The following is a 22,493-nucleotide window of genomic DNA, read 5'->3' on the forward strand; positions in this document are numbered from 1 at the left end:
TTTCTTCGCATGCTACTGTGGGTGTGTAGTGATCTAATTTGATCAATTAATGTGTTAAAGACACGGAGGCAAGGGCCCATCACATATCTTCAGGTTTGTTTGGGTTATAATCAAATATTCATATCGTGTTCTCCATCGCGTTCCCCCCATCTGAGAAAAGGAGCCGGGAGAATTCAACAGAGGGCCTTAGAAGCAGGGCACTGGGGCCCATGCACAGGGTTTTACCCTTTTAAATTGATTGCAGTTATTAGAATTTGAATGTATTAAAAGAATAACAAAAATTGCTCGGCTAAAAACACACTGCAGCAGGGCAATATAGTCTGGTCATGCGTTTATTATTAATGAGTCCCATCACTTTGCCAGGTATTACTAACATATTGAAAAATCCATGTTCATTAGGGGTGCTACTCTGTGCCAAGGGAAGCAGTGGGGGGCGGGAGGGGGCACATTATCTAGCACAACACATCGCAAAGGCCCTCCAGCTGGTCCTATATGAGTAGAATGTAAGTTACAGTGTCTTTTTATTACTGGACATCTGTTGAAGAAAGCTTCATAGCTCATCGGATTTCTCCAGGATAAATTACACTGGTAAAAAAAAAAATTCTTGTCTGGACTTTTGCAGCTGTTTTAGACTAATTTCAGGGTGCTGATTCCAAATCTGATCTCAGATTTGCTCTATCACATCTCATTTTTATGCTATCGTCATACCCCATTTTCATTGATTTTACCCGAAATTAACTCTGCCACTTATGATTGCAAGTTGTTGAGAGTCAGTGACTGCCTTAGTGTTAAATTACGGTGCTGTATTTTTAGGATAGTGTGTTTATAATATAATTTTATGTAGATATCGACATTTATTTAATATTTTTCATCTGCAGTTTTAATTGAAAATGCAATATTTGATATCTCAAAAACCTGATGTGATAGACAAAAACTGATGCCAGATTTGGAATCAGCACCCCAAAATTACATTAGAACCGTTGGAATACCTTATGCCAAAAAAAGTGTGTTGACCAGTGTTATAGATTGTATATCATGGGACTTTTTTGCCAGTATCAAAGTATGAAAAACAAGAATAGGTTTTCTACATCTTAACGCATGTTTTATTGCCAGAAAAGGTAAAACCTCTAATTATTCAATATAGATTCTGATTCTAATTTGAATGCTCGCTAATCACGCTCCATAGCCCCGCATTGAGCTTTGGTAATAAAAGTCAGAGACGGTCAAGACTGCTGATTAATTAGTGGAAGAATACAGAAAAGAAAAAAGGGCTCTTTAAAAATTCATGGTGATCCATAAAACGTAGACTAACAGGCAAAAGCCATTGCTAATACTTTATGATGCTGAATTTTTACATCAGCGTACACGTATACATCAACACGCGCACACGTACACTTGTATGTGTATTTGAAAATATAAAGGCCTATGTTCTTTGTATTTTAGATATTATTTTCCACACTGCATGTCTTACGTAATTTTATGCTTCAAGAAATATGATGAGAACCCCGTGTCAATCCGTTGGTCACGAGAGCTGCTTGGCCATATTTCACCACACTGGTCAGTGTAGTTTGGTGAAAGAGGTGTGGAGCCCAGGACCGGATAAAATATCACTCGCTACTCATGTTCGTCGTGGCTAGGAATCGAACTCACATCACCGTGTTCGAAGCACAGTGCGCTCATCACTGCGCCATTGCTCCATCCACAATATTACTTAAACAATTGAAATCTGGGGAGAAAACTGCAGAACAATGCGATGGAGATGAAAATGTTTCTGTAAATAATTGGCAGCTATAACTCACAAGTATGTCTCTAATTTGCATTTGTTCTCTGTTCCACGTGTTTTCTCATTATCACATTCTGTTTATTTATTTAATTTATACTGGAGGAACCCGATGAGCTATAGGGCTCTTTTTCACACATGTCCAGTCGATTATAATGACAGTTAATGAATGTGAGATGGGGCAGGACATGACGGTTAGAAGGGATGATGGCCGATGGACTTAGAGGCCAGTGATGGAGCAGCAGCCTAAGGAGTGAACTCACCTGACCGGACGACCACCACCGAGATGGAGCCGTGAGATCCCTGATGCGAAGGAGCGAGACGGATTATGCCATCACAAAAACCTTGAGGGTATATGCAATGATGTAGGGAGAGGCCTTCTTCATCCAGCGGTGGGTAGATCATGGCTGATGGTAACATTATAAACAGCAATTGAACACTGCTTGTGTTCAAATAATATAGAAAAATGTGTTACACGCTAAAGCCACGTGTAACATCAGGATCAGTTCTGCTAAAGCACCAAAACATGAAAGTGTTTAGATCCATTAACCTATGGCTCTTCTGTGTCCAATGTTTTCAATCAGCATTTTTTAAAACAAACTATGGACCAGTTATGACTTTCAGAGCATCGTCAGCATGGTTTGCTTCATTAAGCAAATGCTGTTGGTGGTATAATAGTTTTTTGCCTAATTGTAATTTTATTACTCATAATCTGTAGGGACATAATAGACCAGCATGGTCAGGTATGGTCAAACAAACCCCAAGAGAAAGATGCCATGAGTGGGCCGATCATTCAGTAGTGGATTGACAAAGTGCTGGAAATTATTTTGAATACTATGGTTGAATTTTATTTATTTAAAGTCATGCCTTTTAACTTCTAGAAATATTTTTTTTCAACGTTGGTTATTTTTTTTCAAAAAAATATATAAATTAGTGCCAAACATAACTTTGGAAACCCATAATTAATTTTGGAGTCAAAGTAACCGAGTGGATTAATATTCACGCGGCCAATGTCGACTCGATGGCTTCACGGCAAATCGTTCACCACTGCCCTCTCCTGGCCACACAAAGACATCACAACCATAACGCGATTTAACACAATTTTTGTTCCTGGGCAGTAAGTGTTATTTCGTAATTGCTTATGCCTAAAAAGTATAGAAAATGGCTATTATTCCCCACAAACTTTGTTTTTGTGACCAGGACGGTGATATTTAAAAAAATACCTATTTTCAATGAGAAAACGGGAGAATCTGTCTTTTCGTTCACATAACGGCAGAAAAAAAGATATGAATGAAAATGTACATGTATTTATACTAAAATAATATAAAAATTATTACAAAAGATTTAGAAGTGAGTAGTTTTTAGATATTTACGATTATACTGTAAATCACTTTCACGAATCAGCCCCCAAATGTAGTCTCCCATCATGTTCTCGTTATACTGTCCTAGGTAACGGCTCCTCCGAGTACACTCCCATGTTCTCCTTGAATTTATCAAGATGAGCATCAAGGATATGGACATTGAGGGATATCCTACAGCCCATTGTGCCGTAGTTCTTCACCAGAGTCTCAACCAGCTCCACATAGTTTTCGATCTTGTGAAAGGAAGCCACGAACCACTGCGACAAAGCTGTTCCAAGCCGCTTACTTGTGAGCTTCTTGGGGAATTCATTGCACTCCAGGATCTTCTTTATTTGTGGTCCGACGAAGACACCGGGTTTGATCTTTGCCTCAGACAGCTTAGGGAAGAAGTCTTGAAGGTACTTGAAGGCTGCCGACTCCTTATCTACAGCTGTGACAAATTGTTTCATAATGTCCAATTTGATGTGCAGTGGTGGCATCAGCACCTTCCGGGGGTCCACCAGTGGCTCCAACTTGACGTTGTTCCTCCCCACAGAGTACTCGGTCCGCCTGTGGCAGTGTGGCTTTGTGTCTAAATCTTTTGTAGTAATTTTTGTATTACTTGAGTATAAATACATGTTAATTTTGATTCATGTTTTTTCTGACTTTATGTGAACGAAAAGACACAAATTCGCCAGTTTTCTCATTGAAAATAAGTAAATTCCAAAATATCACTGTCCTGGTCACAAAAGCAAAGTTTGTGGGTATTAATAGACATGTTCTGTACTTTTGAGGCCTAAGCAATTAGGACACAACACTTACTACCCAGGAACAAAAAAAAATGTTACACTGTAATCTATCAACCCAGTACTGCAGTCCAGACGTTTTAAAATAAATAGTTTATTAAAATGATACAAAGGTAACGTTCATGAATATGATATACACGATTCCAGCAAATACATTAGACAAGTTATAAACAGACACGGAGCAAACGCCAGGTCGTATTTCTAAATTAGAGTAAATGTGCCCATGCGTAACACAAAACAGCACGCATACACTGCATATAATTGGTAATCACATTTTTGTTAGTGTAAGTGGAGGGTTAATATGATTTAAGTAACTATACATATAGAGTTTTGTAAAAAAATATATACTCTATTAAGGTATGGCTTGCAATCATTGTCTAATTAATCAGTCATAGCACTTTGTTAATTAACTTATGTAGGCCTTCTCACATCTTTCAATCGTGGAGGTTGTTCGACCATGCCTCACCACATTGTCCATTTTGGGTCGGTGAATGAGAGATATTACCAGAATTGGTTCATATATCACTAGCCACTGATGATTGCCTTGAGCGGTCATCAAACTCAGGTCACCAAATTCATAGCTCACTGCGCTAACGACTGCACCACTACTCCATGGCTTGTACTCAAGCGAAGTTAAACAACAACAAACACAATGATCATTTGTTCTAGAGACTAAACTGCTCACAAGGCCTTCTGTATGAGGCTATATACGTAATTGGATTGAAATTTTTTTCACGATATTTTTTGTTAACGAAGGCATTTAAATATTATTTCAGCAATGTATAATTAATTAAAAACTTCCACTTTTATGATATGTTGATATGGGAATTCTTGAAAACTACCACCAGCCCCCCTCCTTTAAAGTAAAATACTAATTTTAGGCACCTTTGATAAGAGTAAACTTACATACATTTATTTTTCCATCTTCATCTGTACATGTGTAAAACATACATACGCAATAAAAACATCACTATTTTTCATCACCATAAAATAATAATCTAAGAAAGAATGTATTGATTTCTGTAAATCTCACCCTGTAAGCCATGCTTCAGGTCCCATGTGCAGGGCATTCCCTTGCTGTGATAATTCAAAGTAAAATACTAATTTTAGGCACCTTTGATGTAAGTAAACACAGGTAAAATTCGCTTTGTCCTCCTACATATGTACATTTGTAAAAAATAAATAAACACATGTATTCTCCATGACATAAAAATAAGAATCTAAGAGAGAAGTGCTTCTTGTTCAGTGCGAATCGCACCCAGGAAGCCAGGCTACAGGGCCCATGTGAAAGGGCATTCCTGTTCCCGGCAACATCCCCATGTTGGGCCATGGAATGCCACAGAAGGGGCCCTCTGCTCCGCCACCGAGACCCTGGGGGGCAGTGCCAAGCGTGAAGAAGCCAGGTGGTACCATGCACGCGGGGAAGCCCTGCATGGGCAGGGGCACGAGGTAGGGCGCTGGTATAGAACCTGAGCTTGTGCACGTAGGGGTGTTTCCTGCAAAAGCAAATCAGTACATTTAATCAGCTACAGTCCAAATGATTACAGTCATTACAAATTTACTGAAACACGCGCACGCACACTTTATAAAGGGACGTTTCAAAGAGATGTTTTTGTCATGGAGCATAAACCATCACGAAAAACTCCGGTCATCATCGCAGCGGCTTTTGGCTAACCATCGAACAAAGATGGTCACAGCGTCACGCGCTTTCAGATGCGCTTCTGCGGCCGTCTGGAATGCTATTCTTTCCGATATTACGAAGCTACTCAAGCTCTGTACTTTTAAATTCATATTGAAAACTAATTTCTCTAAAAGTGCTTTAAGTGTTTAGTTGTCCTTTCCCGCACCTCTGATTAGCACGGTTGGCTACGTACACGTTGTGCGAAAGTAGTTCAACATACATATATACGGACGTACATAGAATGATCCTTGACTATCAGCCGTCATCCGTCGCTAGAAGGGATGATGGCGCACAATGAAAAATAACCATGGCAAGGAATGTGCCCAGAGGACATCCACCGTGGGATGAAATCAACTCGTGTACAGGTGATAGGTTGGATTGCTACAGCGCAGGATCGTGAAAGATGGCGACGGACTGGGAAGGCCTTCATCCAGCAGTTGATCGAGCAACGCTGATGATATTTGTTAGGTATGTCCAGTTTTATCCCACAAGCAATTTTATGAACTGTCATGATCCAGGGTCATGAGTTTATTCAAGAGTTGATTATTTTATGTTTGTTTTTACTGTCCCAATTGGAATTGTTAATCGTTTTTTCCTGTCTTGTTTGCAGTTTTATCCTAAATATAACATTCAATTTATAATTCACATACTATTTGCCTAGTACGTAAATAATTTACTCTCACGCACATGATTTGACGCATGTGTCGTGAGCTTAAGAAATGATTTCAGTTGATGAATCGATGCATCAACTGCAATATGCCAAACAATTACCGGTGGGAAAGGTCTTTTAAATATGTTTTCGGCCAACACCGATGTAACGTTTTAAAGCAGGTGAACGAAAGTTCTAAAATTATCCCCCAACAACAAGTGCCCTGAGAGGTCAATGCCGGCAACATCCACCACCAAAAGAATAAACCTGCCACGTATCAAACGTGCGCAAGTTCCCACCCGACTATTTTTAAAAGACACATCAAGTTTACTGGTACGGCTGCTTTCATTTGCAAGAGAACTATCGTATTTGTTTGCACGGAACGTTCTTTGGGTCGCGAGGTATGTGCGTGGTGGGTGCATCGCAGTGCTGACAGCTCGTGGCATTCCCACCTGCTGTGTGTTGCGATCGTTGCTGGTGCATCGCTGGTTCCCCACTGGGCCAGCCCGTCACAGCTGGATCACAGCCAAAAGGAATCCAGCAAAGGGATGGCATCATTGGCTAGAAAATGTAAGAAAACGACAAAAAGTTAGAAAAGTTTGAGACAACCCAATGTGTTGACTATTACTCTGAGCAATACGTTACCATAAGTGGTAATTCCTCCTATCTTTAGTATAAAAAGATCAGAGTGGTATCCCACTCTAAAAACTAAACTATTTTTTATTTTACCAGGTAAGGCCATTTAAGCTTTATATCTTTTTCAGAAGCGACCTGGCCACAAATGATAGCTCAACGAAGTGGTTTATCATGTGTAAATGTATAGCAGTCAAATACTCTAAATGCATGTTTCTAAATGTAAAGGGAAAAACTGGAGGGCCCGAAGAAAAGTCCACGCGACCATGGGGAGAACTGGCAAACTCCAAAAATGCAGGCGTCAGGGTAGGGATCGAACCCACAACCTCCTGTATATCAGGCGAGCGTGGACCATTGCTCGTCTCCTGTTTACATCCCAGCGGTGGAAATTCCACATTCCTATCGGGGAGAGTGAGGCATCCCATAGGACATCCTACTGTAGGCGTCCACACAAAGAGGAACTCGTTTTGTCCACCCCTGAAAGATGAAAGGCTAAATCAACCCTCAACTGGGATTTGAACTTGGAGCGATAAGATAAACTGAACTAAAACTATGTTTTACCTTACCAGGTAAGGCCCACTGAGCTATGTAGCTCTTTTTTCAGAAGCGACCTGGCCACAAACGATAGCTCAACGAAGTGGCTTATCACGTGGTAATGTTATAGTAGCCAAATACTCTAAGCGCATATGTCTAAATGTGGAGCTGTGCAATCTACTGCTGCACATCTAGGCCAGTTCAATCTTCACTAGAACATGAAAAACTGACAATGTTGGTCACATTTGAATTTCAGACTCTTCACATCCCTTACGCGGTGCTATTCCCTAATGTGCTTAAGGTGATAATTGCTATACGAAGGACGTAGCAATGAAGCGAGTAAGAATGTTGCAGATGAAACAATACAGGACATATATGTGATTGGGGTGCAACAGTGTTTCGTAGACTTTGCTATGAGCCTGGTTGACCTTAGTTTGATTCCTGACCACAGTGAATTGGCATAATCGGTGATAAATGTAACGCACCGGTGAGCTGTACGCATACGGGGGACAACGCAATGACCACGAAGCCCTTGCTGGCACCGAATTATGAATCGAATCAGTGGCAAGTGATACCTGAACAGGTCCTGGGCTCTGCACCCTTCACCAACCCGCGTTGACCAGCACGGTAAAGTATGATCAAACAACTCTCCCGCACTGCCTTCATCATCATTCTCCGTACGATTGTTTGAAATCGCTGTGAACGGATATAGATTTACTTGATAAAAAATTGAGCGGATAAGAGTGAATTTTTGAATAATGTACACTGCATCGTGATTACCTCTGAAACACCATTGCTGAAGAACGCTGGACAAAACATCGGGATGCCTCTTGGAAAGTGTTTGTTTGGGGATTCCTGGCAATCGTTCTTGGCCTCCGAGCCTGCAGCGTCCTTCTTGTTGTGTTCCCCTTCATCGGCGGAGCTGGTTATGCTGCGAGTTCCGTCAGATGCCTCTTGAAGCTGCCCGCACGTCCCGGTTGTTAGTCCATCACGAGCAGGGTCGGGCAGAGGCTTTTGTTTGGATTTGAGTGAAGTCCTCGTCTTTTGGGGTTTCTTTTCAGTCGCTGAGTGTCTCTGCAGAACAATTCATCGTTATTTCTCGCTCATCCCCGCAGACGTGGGAAATTGAGGCGACATTTCTCATCTGAGTACGCTGAATTCGAGTCGCGTACATACTTTAGTACAGATTATTATTTACGTTTATTACTCCAAGTTATTGATATATTATCGAACAGCATCTTGAGATGCAGCTGTATTTAGATGCTATATGAGTACAATTTTGCGAATATTTTGGAAAGTTTAGGTTTTCACATGAAACAATGGAGCATGTGGCTTTTTTATAATGGCAGCTAATATAAAATGGTCAGTTTGACAGTGACACGTTTTAAAGTCGAGTCCTAAGCCTACGTGGGGGACATAATCTAGCACAGGGGTCGGAAACTAAAATAACAAGAAGAGGCATTTTTTCTAAGTCGGTAAAAAAACCCTCAATATTTCACGAGCCACAATGCATGTGGTGAATACGAGATGGTGGTCCTGAATAAATAACTTCACAAAGCAGTCCTTAAAGAGCCGCATGCTGCTCTGGAGCCACAGGTTGCTGACTCCTGCCCATGGTGAACTGGACTCCCATGGTGAACTGGACTCCCATGGTAAACTGGACTCCCATGGTAAACTGGACTCCCATGGTAAACTGGACTCCCATGGTAAACTGGACTCCCGTGGTGAACTGGACTCCCGTGGTAAACTGGACTCCCATGGTAAACTGGACTCCCGTGGTAAACTGGACTCCCATGGTAAACTGGACTCCCGTGGTAAACTGGACTCCCATGGTAAACTGGACTCCCATGGTAAACTTGACTTCCGTGGTAAACTGGACTCCCACAAAAAAACTCTGACTTCAAAAACGTTATTAACGCTCACATTTTACAATGTTCATCGTGATGTGGCGTCACTTGGAGTTTTGGCCGTTTTGAGCCAGTGCTCAGCCACGGTCATTTGAAAACTAGTTTGAAGGGCACTCACTTTTGAGAACATGTCAGTCCTTTCATGGCGGCGTGTGGGGGCACCGGTCTTTCCTCTGGCCATTCTGAGCAACCTCCTGCCTTGTAAGGACACCTCTGTGCTGTATTCAGCTGGGTGGCGGGCCCTTGGGAGGCGTTTCAATCTCTTGCTGGCGTTTGGAGTGCCCTGGGGCGGGACCTCTTGCAAGCCAAGCATTGCAGCCCACTGTCTCTTGCTAATGGAGCACCGGTAATGCCTGTCGACAATGAGAGACACACACACACACAGACACGGTTGCTTTAACTTAGCGCTAGGAAATAAAACTACACTGTGTTTTCATTGGGTATTAATTATGTGGAACTGTTAATTAATGTAATTATCTGCACTTCCATTCTTGAAACACATTGTACTGTCATTTTGACTTTAAAATAAAGTAAATGGAGTAGAAGCAGACCAGAGATAGCCTTCTTTGGGGCCTAGTCTCAACCAGTGTTATACCAGAGAACGCCAATAACTTTCAAAGACAATGCATATATTACCAGACCATGTTTTTGTTTGCGTGGTTAATTCAGACTTGATTCCTTGCAAAAGGTTTCTGTTTTGTGTTTGAACATCTTAACACAACTGTTTTATTGCCAAAAAGCGTAAAACCTATTCTTATACACTGTACCGCCTAATTGGATAACGGCAGAAATTCTGCATTTTTTTTCAAATATCGACTGAAGAATTTAAGAAAATCTTCAATGAGAATGCTCGTGAAAATGTCTTGGCCTGATGCCTCGTTGCCGCAGCCACTGAATAACTCGGCGGCTAAGCTTGCAAACTGGGCACGTGGGCTCGCCCTGGAATCCCATGGCAGCCGCACTGGGCCGTGTAAGCTCTACACGAGCTTCATGGCTCGTTTTTACTGAGCTAAGAAGATCACTTTGCAAAGGGAGCGCTGCTATCTCACAAAGACCAGCCTCGGAAATGGTCATGACATCCACAATAAATACAATTTGGGTTAGATTGCGTAATATTCTTAGGTTTTTTCGGTAAAGTCACGTAGGTAAAAATTAAAATTAACTTGATACAGCTATCGTGCTGTGACTGTTCCACCTGAAGACGGAAGCTTGTGTTGCCTCCGAAACATCGTGATTTTTATTTTATTTTTATTTTACTTTAATTCATTTAAATGTTTTACCTACGTGACTTTACCGAAAAAACCTAAGAATATGAATCCTTGCAGTCACGAAAGCTTCAAATCTAGATCGCGTAAGTATAAATGTGTCGTTAACCCACTACCGCCCAACACGGCCAACCAGTAAGGTTTGTCACGTAAACGAAACCTGCCAAGTGGTTACTACTTCAGCCCACCGGTGTGTTGGAGAGTTAAACCACGACATTTACAATTTGAGTACGACGTTTCGCTGGTAATTACATCCAGCATCATCGGGCAATTTTGCCAGAATTGTGAAGGGTCAATTTAGGAGAGATGTGTGTGCTCAGTGGCATCTCTCGCTTAACCTAATTCGCTTGGGTCGCCTTCAAGACCGTGTTTTTATCGAAATAAAAAAAAACACTGCGAAAGATTACACACGTAAAATGTTATATCTTTGGAAAAAACCATGGCGACACAGGCAAGTGTTAAACCTCGTTAAAAAAAAACTTGTGAACACTCTTTTCATCTTTTCCCTCTCTGACCCTGGATAGAGTCGTGCATTAGGACAAGAAACAACGAATTCTGGGTGGTCCTAAGAACACCACGGCACGGCTTGGGTCTCATTTCTAATGGCCGTGGAAGCGTGGCATTGGTTTTCAAGCAACCATTCAGTGCAGCATACCCATTCTCCTCCGCGTGTCGCGACTCATCATCGTCGTCGTCGTCGGCATCATCGTCGGCATCATCACCATCTTGTTCCTCTTCGTCCGTGCTGACAGGCGACGCAGCTGCCGCGGGCGGCACTGGAACGCCAGGGCACGGCTCGGCTGTGGGCAGCTCGCACTGCGGGCTGACCGGGGAAGGCTGCGGCTGCCCTTTGGTGCCGGTCCGTCGGCACTTCCGCGGCGACGGGACGGGGGAGCGAGGAGGCGACGTCCCCGGTCTCTCCGGGCTGTCGGGAGGGCTTGAACGCAGCGGCGGCTTCCCCCGCCACGGCTCGTCCGCACTCGCGGCCGTCGACGCCCCCGCGGTTTGGTGCGGATGGAGCGGGTGCGCCACCAACGAATTGTTCCCCACACGGTTTTCTGTGCAATGGAAGGGCACCAAAGTCACCGCCATCCCCTGCACCTCTGATTAGCACGGTTGTTTACGCACGGTGCGAAAGAACTTCAACACACATAGAAAGTCTAGTAAAGTTTGAACTTAGTTTTTTGCCCTCATTTCCATCTCGCTAACGAAGTTGAAGGTGATGTCAGCTTCTCTCACCGTCTAGATTTCCGGATCCGCCGACTCCAATCCACTGGAAGGCTGGCTTGCGTCCTCCCCCGTCCGTCAGTCGCACCTTTCGGATGAGGCCCAGGCTGCTGAGCACGTTGGCGATGTCGTACAAGCGCCGCACCTTGGCTGTGGGTATGAGCGCAGTGGGCATGTGTTTGTGTGTGTGAGGAGGCTGTCTGGGGCAATTGAATGTGAATCGAAAATACTGTTGCGAGTAGCGCTCCCATATCGTTTTAATTAAACAACACGCTTTGAAAGTATACAAAGGTAAAGGTGCAGCCTTGCAAATTCTTACTCGCACCACTGCTGACGGAAGGGTCTCCGACAGAGGGAGCAATAGAGAACCGCCCTAGAGGGTATTTTAACCCACACTTACGCAGTGAACAAACATCGTGAAAGAGCTACCATTATTAATAATGCACTGTAATGTGGTTGTGTATACGTTCACAATGCAATGCTGACCTCCAGCCATGGAGGATAACTTTTAAAGGTACTTTTATATTCGCATAGGGCACATACCACAACTTTGTGGTGTGAATAACGGTGAAATTCCACTCCCCCTCACGTGCTCTCTACTGTCAAAATGGCCCGGTCAACATTCGCCGAGTGGGAGGTCACACTCTTCCATTGCTGCCCTCAAAGTCTGGAGCTCCGTTTTCCCCCCAGACATCTGTGCTCCCGACCTCCCACGAAAGGCTCACGATTCCCCCCGCTCCCTCCCTCCCTCCCCTCTTTTACTCTGTCTATGACAAACCTCTTCTCTTAATTGTTACACGTATGTGATCACAATTTCCACCTCTAATATCAGAATCAGAATTCTTTGTATGGACTGGAGGAGGAATCCGATGAGTTATGAAGATCTTTCTCCAGTATGGGCGGGTCAGCAAGTTGCAACAACAAATAACACAAAATAAACTATAAGAGTGCAAAATAGAGAAAATTATTAGCAAGTCCAGACAAACATGCCTCGTGTATAAATATGCCTCCGCACCTACGATTAGCACGGTTGGCTACGTGCGGTGTGAAAGAAGTTCAACATACATACAAAGCAGTCTGGGTATTTCCAAGACGACAGAAAACAATGTGCTGTGTGCTATGTCAACTTTGTCAGGTGAAGTTTCTATGAAAGGAAAATGTAAAACCAGTTGAAATCTTCAGGAGGTTTTCTATACAGTTTTGGTCAAATATATATCTTAAGCAAATTGGTGTCTCATTGGTGGAAAATGATGAACAAGTAATGTGAATTTGATCGAAAGGTAATGGTGTTAAAGCAGATATCCTGAAATAGTTTTATACTGCTCTACATACATACTTTCACCCCTTCAATTCGCAGCTACATGCAGACGCGATGCGGTTGCATTCGGACATTTTCCAATATAAAAACGAAATATAAAAACCCGGAGCTCTCAATGCTCTGATACGTGCATTGTCTTTGTACTGGTCGCCTTTTTGGCATTCTCTGGTCTGACACTGGCGGTGAGGACTAGACCATAAAGAAAGCTGTCTACGGTGTAGGGCAATCAGTTTCAAAGACAATGCAAATATTATCAGAGCATGTTTGTTTGCATGTTCACCAAAAGTACGTGTGGCTATTGCAAACTTGATTCCTTGCAGAAGGTATCTATTTGATGTTTAAACATCTTAACACAACTGTTTTATTTCCAGAAAGAGTAAAACCTATCCTTGTTTTTTTCAATACTTTGATACTGGCAAAAAGGTCCCGTGATATACTAAATTGCGTCGTTCGTGTAAGCCGCCTCACTTTTGAAGGTGCTCTTGCTGTGGCCGTCGTCGGGTTTACCGTCACAGATCAGGATCTGTGCCGCCATGTCCAGACTGATGGCTCTTGACCACGACACCAGGAAGAGCATGACAAACTTCTGGCTCATCATGCGCAGCGACTTTTCTTTCCGGCTGCCAGCAGCTGCGGGTGAGGACAGACAAAAAAAATATACAAAGTGGTTATAGCCTCATGTTATTGCTCCCACATTGTACACACATCAGGACGCTGCCAGCGTGTCACGGTGGACACACCGGATTGGAAATTCCAGATGTTGGGGCTTCAATCTTTCAGTGAAAAGGGCACGGTTCTTAAATCACCCGCCACGTTGAGTCAATTTAAAGGTCCTACCTAGTGGGATGAAGTGTGGATATACACACCTCTTCCGAGATAATATTGCCAGCGTAGAAGAGTAGGCCAAAATACCCTCGAGATGCGCTCTCCAGTGGATGCTCTTCCACCAACAGTGGAGTAAGCAAGTAATTGCAGGCCTGCACCTTTACCTATGCGTACCAAAAAGCCTAAATTGAGTCCTAACACTCTTTCAGGAAGGGGCTCGTCCGTGTTGCCCTCAGGGGGGCGTGCATTGCACACCACTGACTGTGGTGCATCCACACAGGCTGCTTCTGGGTAACTCTAAATGGCCCTGCCATTGCGATCATGATAAAATCCCAATACCAGGAGCTCTGGATCCTGACACCGCCCGGCCCGTGCTGTCTTCGCGGTGGCCCGGCTCCGTGTTCACCCCGCGCTCGGGTGACCCCCCCTGCTCCATCGGCGAGCAGGCGGCGGATCCGGCGTTGCCGCGACCCGGCGTCGTCTTGGGCGCGCCGGCTCGCAGGAGGCCCTCCAGCCTGGCGGGATAGCCCTGGCGCCGGGCCTCGTGCTCCAGGTCGTCCAGGGTGCGCACCAGGCTGTCGCGGCCGTGCCAGCTGTAGCGGTTCTTGGCCACGCGGCTCATGAGCTCCAGGCTTTCGAGAACGTTGACGATGTCGTAGATTCGGCGGCGCTCGACGCCTGTTGGGTAGAAGCCGCGGGGGGCGGGGGGGTGGTCGTGTTGAGCGAGTTGAACGTGTGTATACGTATAGTAATAGGTTAGCACAGTTGGCTGCGAACGGTGTGAAAGAATTTCGATTTAAAGCTTTAGTGACTGCAGGGATTCATCTTCTTGGTTCTTTCGGTAAAGTCACGTAGAAGGGAAGAAATAAAATAATAAAAAAGAAACGTCGTGAGAATTATTTTATTATGTTTTATTTTTATTATTTTATTACTTCCCTTCTACGTGACTTTACCGAAAGAACCAAGAAGGTGTGAAAGAAGTCGTACATACATACTAATTGCATGTTTTCCCCAGTTTTATTCAAATACCCACCAAAGAGGTTCTGTGGAGCTCCGTCTAGTGGTGGCCCTTTTGCCAGCAGTGTCGTACGCAATGGCAGGGATGCACCCTATTACCTTCGTTCCAACTGTCCGCTCGGCATAAGGTCACGAGATGGACTAAAATCGTTTGCAAACTCTTGCAGAGCAGTTGTGACCTTAATGTGTTAAGAGAGTGGACCGTGGAAGGAGATCTCACACAACTACATCCAAGATCCCATCAAGTAACATCTTCTATCCACTTTAAGGGGGCATTGTACTTCCTCAAGCACTCTGCTACAGAGAAATGTTCAATGTGTGGCAGTCGAGGCGATTTTTTTTGTATTTCATGTGCAAGGACAGTAGTTTTTTTGTGTGCAGTCACTGGTGACCTCGCTGCTCTAATACCTCAGCCACCGTTCCACATTCAAACACATTTTAAAAAACAATCACCACATAACTAGTCACAACAAAGACCATGGTTCATGGTCTTTGTTCCTTTGGTTCAATACAGGTTATGTTTGGGGGCGGGGCAGGAGATGTTCCGCATGTTTTCCACTGGGCCAGCTGGTGTTGTCAGCTGTCCAGTAATTCCAGTGCGAGGTGTACCACCACGTGCTCTATGTTGTAAAGTGCGAGTTACATATACCCAATCCCAATTTAGAAAACAGCGTTTAACTACATTTGAAACAAAAGCATGCCTGTGCCTAACAACTATAGTAACCCCCGTCTCCTATGGAAAACTTTGCTTGGTTAAACAACAAAGAAAAACATGGACATTAACAATGTATGTATCTTGAACTTATTTCGCACCGGACGTAGCCAACCGCGATAACCGGAGGTACGGGGGAAGGACAACGAACTAAACACAAAAAGCTCTTTAAAAATAAATAGTTTTCAATTTAGATTTAATAGTCCATACCTCCAGTGGACAAAGAAAATGGTTAGAATTATACTGAGAGAAAGAGGAACACATGGATCAGGGTAGTAGAACAATGGTCCAGACGAATGATGAAGTGGAAACCAAATGAAGGGAACACTTGCGGAGAGGCCATCCAACGTGGCGATGACATCAGATCATGCGCAGGTGCGAGATTTGGTGTTGCCACCAGTCTGGGTTTGACCGGGAGAGTCTGGGAATTGGCATCTGTGTTCCAGTGGCAGAAATGGATTTCTGCTAAGATTTTCTGGCATTGTTGTGTTGAACGTAACACAGAATTTAGATAGGCTGACCGAGAAAAGTGCCAGGCCTTAGTCTGTAGAAAAGGTGACAACCCTCCCTACTGGACTGCGAGGGATAGGCATGGCATGTGGAAGCCTTCACCCAGCAGTAAATTAATAATAGCCAATGATAATGATGATAACGATGATTTGTTGTATTGCATGACTTTGTCGTGATGGCCCGATGGCCAGCAGCGCCTGCCCAAGTAATACAGTCCCCGACTAGGGCATCAACAAGCCGAGCTGGACGGCATAGTGCTTCAACCTACTGCTTGTGCATTGCATGCCAGCCGTGCGAAGTATTAAGCTGGATGGCAACCTCGTCCAATCTATCCTTTCGCTCGATTGCGATTGTACACCGGGACGGGAGACGGCAGGGCGGGCAGGCGGGCGGGCGGGTAAACGTACGACGTACCAAGCTGAGAGGCGGCGTGGTCCAAGCTGACGTCCGGAGTGTGCGTGGGGCCGGCGTAGGGCGGCAGCTTGCGCAGGAATCGCAGACTCAGCAGACCCAGGCTCTTGTCCTTGCGGCTGCACTGAGCCGGGCAATCGACCTCTCGCCGGCCCTCGGGCCACGCCAACTGCGTGGAAAATCGGCAGCGAACCGTTCACATTGGGTGAGCATCCGGCGCGCCGCTGTGGAATCGCTGCCAGTTTTAAGTGGGGGATTTTCACACGTCCCGTCGATATGCCGTGCGTTATCGTTGGGGAAATTAAAATTGTTAAGTCGACTGTGGTACTGAGGTGGGTTATTGAGCGCAAACTGTGATTCTAGATTTGAAGCTTTCGTGACTGCAGGGATTCATATTCTTAGGTTTTTTCGGTAAAGTCACGTAGGTAAAAAATTAAAATTAATAAAAGTAAAATAAAAATTCTATAATATAATAAAATACTTTTATTTTACTTTTATTAATTTTAATTTTTTAATTACGTGACTTTACCGAAAAAACCTAAGAATAAGCAAACTGTGATGTTTGTGTACGTGCGGCTCTTTGTTAATCCACTGCTGCACGATGGCCTCCCCCATACCGTGCGGGTCATGGGGGTTTCATTTGACTATATGTAAACCACACTTGTCAACGTGGGTTGGTTAAGACATGAAGCATAGATGTGAGGGCATTGAAATACAGTACAACAACTGATTTTTCTGCACTGCCCACTACTACCTTGGAGCACTTAATAGGCGGATACAATTAACACGTAAGGAATCTGAGAACAAGGTGAATATTTAGCGATTTTTTTAAATCACAAAAATGTATTGATGCTGCGTAAGATAATCAATCAGTTTACGACAGAACTGGGTGATGACTCAACCCCCTAGCTCCCCCATCCATGGACATTCCATGAATTGTTGTGATTTTGCGTCGAAAATGTATACCTGAATCAATGAGTTATTTTTTTTTTATATATGTGGTCATTGTACAAGCCAGTAACTGTAATTGACTGCCAGGGTCACACAAACCCATTATATACATCATATATAATTAATATATATTCTTACTCATGCGATTTTATGCATGTATCATGATCTTTAGAATCAGAATTAATCGACCAACGAATGCGTCATAAGACCCCATAGGCATGTCCACTTCATAACATAACCATAAATAGACGAATCATATTTTTCGTTTATATCCTGTCTGCATCTTTAATTCACTCATCTTATCACATCTCAATTCATATCTGCATTTCTCTTGTCTCCCTGCATCTATATATCTTGTTCGTTTCTCTTCCGTGATCTCACTGGTATTTTACCACTTCTAAACAGGTGGTTGGTGTGTGGGGTTGGTGGAAGAATCACAAAAGTAGTTTGTCCTTGGGGGCCCCCCAATGTGTCGGCACCGCAACTTCATTCGGGACTCACGTTTACTCGACAACTACTCCCCTTGTCAGCGCGCTCACTTCGCACACTCCCATACTCAATTTCACACGCTGCGTACTTCCGTGCACCGTTACAATGGTAGCTACAGGCAAAAGAAACGTGTTACTTTTCCCCGTAAACTTTTTACGATTTATACGCGCAATTTGTACGCACGCGCGTGTATCGCGATCTACAAAAACGCCACCAATTGACGGAGCGGTTGCGCCACGAAGCCATCCACAGGGCCGCCGCGCGACAGCGTCCGTCCAGTAACCTCGTGCTCCGCCGCTCACCTCCTCATCTCCAGCCGGCCGCTCCGGCTCCCAGCTCGCGCAGGGACGCTCGGGGCCCTCCACCGCCGTCGCGCCCGGCTCGGCCGCCGCCAGCAGCCGCTCCAGGCAGGACGCGTCGCGCGTGCCAGGCCCGCGCCCCGCCGCCGAGGCACGCGCACGCGTCGCTGTCAGGGCAGCGGCCGTGGCGGCGTCCAGGAGGTCGTGGGGCGCGGGAGCCCCGCGAGGAATGGAGGTGGCCGTGGCGGTGACGGTGGCCGCCCGGTTGAGCTTGCACTGCGAAGTCGTTGCCAGGCCGAAGCTTTTCCTCAGCATTGGGTGCAGAGATTTCTGGGCCGTCGACTCCAAACAATGGTTTTCCTGCGGCCGGAAGATGACAATCTTACGGATCGTTTGCCACATTTGAGGATTTACCCGCATAAAAAAACACGACATTTGTAAACGAGCAGGAACGTCGCCCCCCAACTGTGAAACTACTCCGGAACGGATACCCGTCCGTGAAACACAGCGCCTTGATAACCTCGCGCAATCATAACGGCGATGATGCCAAACGTTCCGATGCTTCGACTTGATTTGAATGAACGGACAATTGCTGCTGACGATAACTTACGACGATTATCGCGGATGATTACGGATGCCAAACAAAGACGCGTTGCATTTATCGGTCGCGCGTGACACCACGTGCAGAGTTGCGGTCACTCGCGCGAGGTTCCCCTGGTGCCTTGTCACCGATACCTTCTGTGTGTGGCGAGGCAAGCTTGCGTGTTCCCTCTCATGCCAGACTGGGCGTGGTCTGATGGGCATCTGGTGGCGCTTCGGCTCAGTGGGATCACAGAGACTCAGGCACCCGTCCGTCTCGCCTGCCATGCCCTGAGGGGAGACACACGGAGACATCATCCACCAGGCAAAAGCCCTCGACCATCGCTCCAAGTCCACAGAGAAAATGGAATCAAAGTCACTGACCCGAAACAGTCATAGTCACACTTAAGGCCAATTTACGTTCAGAAATTGTAGTTCTAAGGTTAGCAATTAAGTTGCGTGGAGCCTGAAAGTGTTTAATTCATGAACGGTTTAACACGGTTAATCTCCTCTTATCCACGTCCCCGTAATTTGTCCTTCCTATTAATTACGGAACCCTCTGAATAAACTGCGAGCAAAGGGAGTCGTGCACCAGAGCCTTCATATTGTCCCTGTATTCCGCAGATAAAATGCGCACCTCGAAAGTGGGCGTCGCAGGTCAACAATCCCCAACCGAGTATTCCGTGGGGTTTGTTTTTTCAGATATTTAAAAAAATATTCTCGCAGCAAATTCGTACTTGTTTCCGCATTTACTAAGGATTGATTTCGCAGTCAAGGAGGAAAGCGTGGATAATAGGACGCTTCAAATGAAATGGGTTTTAATTTACCAATGGCCTGACTCTTGCGAGTGGCGTCACGGGATCTTTAACGTCCACCGTGAAGCAAACGGCGCGTAGATTTACGGTTAATACACACCGCAGTATTAATCAGGGCGGCCGCTGGATTCGAACCTCGTCAACCAGCAGCGAATGCCCTCCAACTAAGGCCATGTCATCATCCCAAAGACAACGATCCCCCATTATAGCCTTAGGACCGGTTCAGATATTCGTGACTGTTGTTAGCAGTGTTGGCTCGGTTTATAGCAAATCGCACTAACCACTGCGCCGCCGCTCCCCGCTTTTGCATGCAATTCACACAACATACATTATGCAACATGCACACTCTTCTACTGTTTAAGTGTCATGTACGCGGTTTAAATAATCGGTCGTGTCATCCTGTTATCATCCTGTTCTCTGTCATGTAATGCTGTACAACATGATATGCTGTAGAGTGTAGAGTAGACTACACACAGATGTTATTATAGTACAACTTGTAAGCCAGCTATCCGTGAACTCTGCTGTAATCCCACAAAAATTTGGCCAAACGTCTCAATGCAGGGTTCCTCCTGAAAACATAATCTTAGCGAGAGCTCCTGCAGTAAAATGCATGTCACTGGCGTCTAATAATTCACTGGTCAACACACTTTTTCTGGCATAAGGTATTCCAACGGTTTTAAGGTAATTTTGAAGTGCTGATTCCAAATCTAGGATCAGTTTTTGTCTACCACATCAGGTTTTTGAGATATCAAATATTGCATTTTCAATGAAAACTTCAGAACAAAAATATTAAATAAATGCGGATATCTACATAAAATGATATTATAAACACACTATCCTAAAAATACAGCACCATATTTTAACACTAAAGCAGTCACTGACTCGCAACCACTTGCAATCATAAGTGACAGAGTTAATTTCGGGTAAAATCAATGAAAATGGGGTATGCCGATAGCATAAAAATGAGATGTGATAGAGCAAATCTGAGATCAGATTTGGAATCAGCACCCTGAAATTAGTCTAAAACAGCTGCAAAAGTCCAGGCCAGAAAAAAATGGTTTTTTTTTTGTTGACCAGTGAATTATTGTGAGTGTCACGACTCAAATGTGCGTCTCATCGTTGCACAAATCTGGGCTTACTTTAACCGCACCCGTCCAAATGTGGATTGACGTCCGTGCAATAGTCATTACTAATAGGGCAACATTAGGAATGCACGCATTCGGTGCGGTCATCGAGGTTCGCTCGCCAGAAATCCACGAGTAAGAGACGGCAGTCAACTCCCAAACAACGCGTCTTGTTGCACCGTCACCACGTCTCGGACAAACAACAACAACAACAGTCACAGTCTCTGCACATGTTGCTGCTGCTGTTGTGGTTGTTGTTGTTATCGCCGCCGAAGCGTCAATGACTCACCAGTATTTGCGGTTGTCAAGAACCGTAACGATATCGAAACATTTAAATGCCATCACCATCGTGACACCGCAATCAATCGGTTCGTCCGTATGATACCACACACACACAACAACAACAAGTGACTCACCGTTCTGTCTGCGTGGTGCCACCGCATGAAATGGCTTGTGCTCCCAAAAGGACCGTCCTATTACACCCACGAAGCGCCTTTGATGAATAGCAGCTACACAAAGTCCACGCGAACTTTGTGCTTTTCTGTAATCGCCTTGTGACAAACACGCGACCGAGAGCTCCTCCGAAACGTCGGACAACCAACGGACTCACGCAGCCTCTTCGTCTTGCGCGCGACCCTTTCTTCCCAAGAGGTCCGGCAACTTCCACGAAGTTGCGTTTTTTGTCACGTCTTAACGCTCATCATTGTTACTTAGTGAGCGCGGTGGCTTTTAAAGGTCTGCGACGACGAGGCACCGGGCTAGGTAGGTGAGCGCACACACTCACACAGAGAGAGAGAGAGAGTGGCCAGGGCAACACGCGTCGACTTAAAGAGCGGTGGATGCTCAACTGCACACAGCCAGGGGCCCAATTGCTGATCAATGGGATGGATGCAGGGCTGGGCGGTGCAGGCGAAGAACAGCAGCAGTGAGCCCCGTGTGCTATATAGGTCAGCCTTGGCGCGCCGCACGCACGAAATTTACCGCGCTTTCTCATGCTCCACCCCTCTCACACACACAGACTCACACACAGACACACACACAGACGATAACCCACCCACCTACAAGGCGACGAGGGGGTGGACCCCACGTACCCTACCCCGAGTGATCAGAGAGCAGCGGGGGGGCGGGGTAGAATGAACAAAGAAGTGGTGGGAGGGGAGGAAGGTGACAGACGTTTACTCGCAGGCGGTGTGTTTTTTTACTCTCCTTCCTGGCTGTTTATATTTCAACATCTCAACCCCGCCATCCCAGCCAACCAACTATCCACGCAGACGTCCACTTAACCAACCATCCACCCGGCCATCCGCTCATCCACCCAGCCACACGTACTCCCAGCCATTCATCCAACTCAACCATCCATCTACCCACCCAGCCATACACTTAATCAATAATCCACGTAGCCATCCATTCAACCACCCACTCAACCATCCACCTACCCAGCCAGTCATCCACTCAACCAACCATCCACCCAGCCAGTCATCCACCCACTTATTCATCCACTGAACCAATCATCAACCCACTTGTCCATCTACCCAAACCAGCAATTCAATCGACCATTTAGCCAGCCAATCATCCACTCAACCAATTCTCCACCCGCCTAGCTATTCAATCACCCACCCAG

General features: G+C 45.2%; 1 protein-coding gene across 1 annotated transcript; it reads right to left on the bottom strand.

The window, feature by feature from the left end:
• Positions 1-4,061: 4,061 nt before the first annotated feature.
• LOC133351376 (transcription factor E2F8-like) lies at positions 4,062-21,761 on the bottom strand. The gene is made up of 12 exons (XM_061566521.1): positions 21,289-21,761; positions 19,090-19,224; positions 18,358-18,714; positions 16,619-16,784; positions 14,305-14,643; positions 13,609-13,770; positions 11,835-11,972; positions 11,251-11,653; positions 9,449-9,683; positions 8,204-8,497; positions 6,709-6,817; positions 4,062-5,422 (listed from the first exon to the last, which is right to left on the bottom strand). The coding sequence occupies exons 1-12, from the start codon at positions 21,313-21,315 to the stop codon at positions 5,169-5,171; spliced, it is 2,619 nt and encodes an 872-aa protein (XP_061422505.1). The 5' UTR covers positions 21,316-21,761; the 3' UTR covers positions 4,062-5,168.
• Between the last annotated feature and the right edge of the window lie 732 nt (positions 21,762-22,493).

Source organism: Lethenteron reissneri, chromosome 37 (genome assembly GCF_015708825.2).
Source record: "Lethenteron reissneri isolate LAM-NWPU_2019-01 chromosome 37, ASM1570882v1, whole genome shotgun sequence".
Classification (NCBI taxonomy): domain Eukaryota; kingdom Metazoa; phylum Chordata; class Hyperoartia; order Petromyzontiformes; family Petromyzontidae; genus Lethenteron; species Lethenteron reissneri.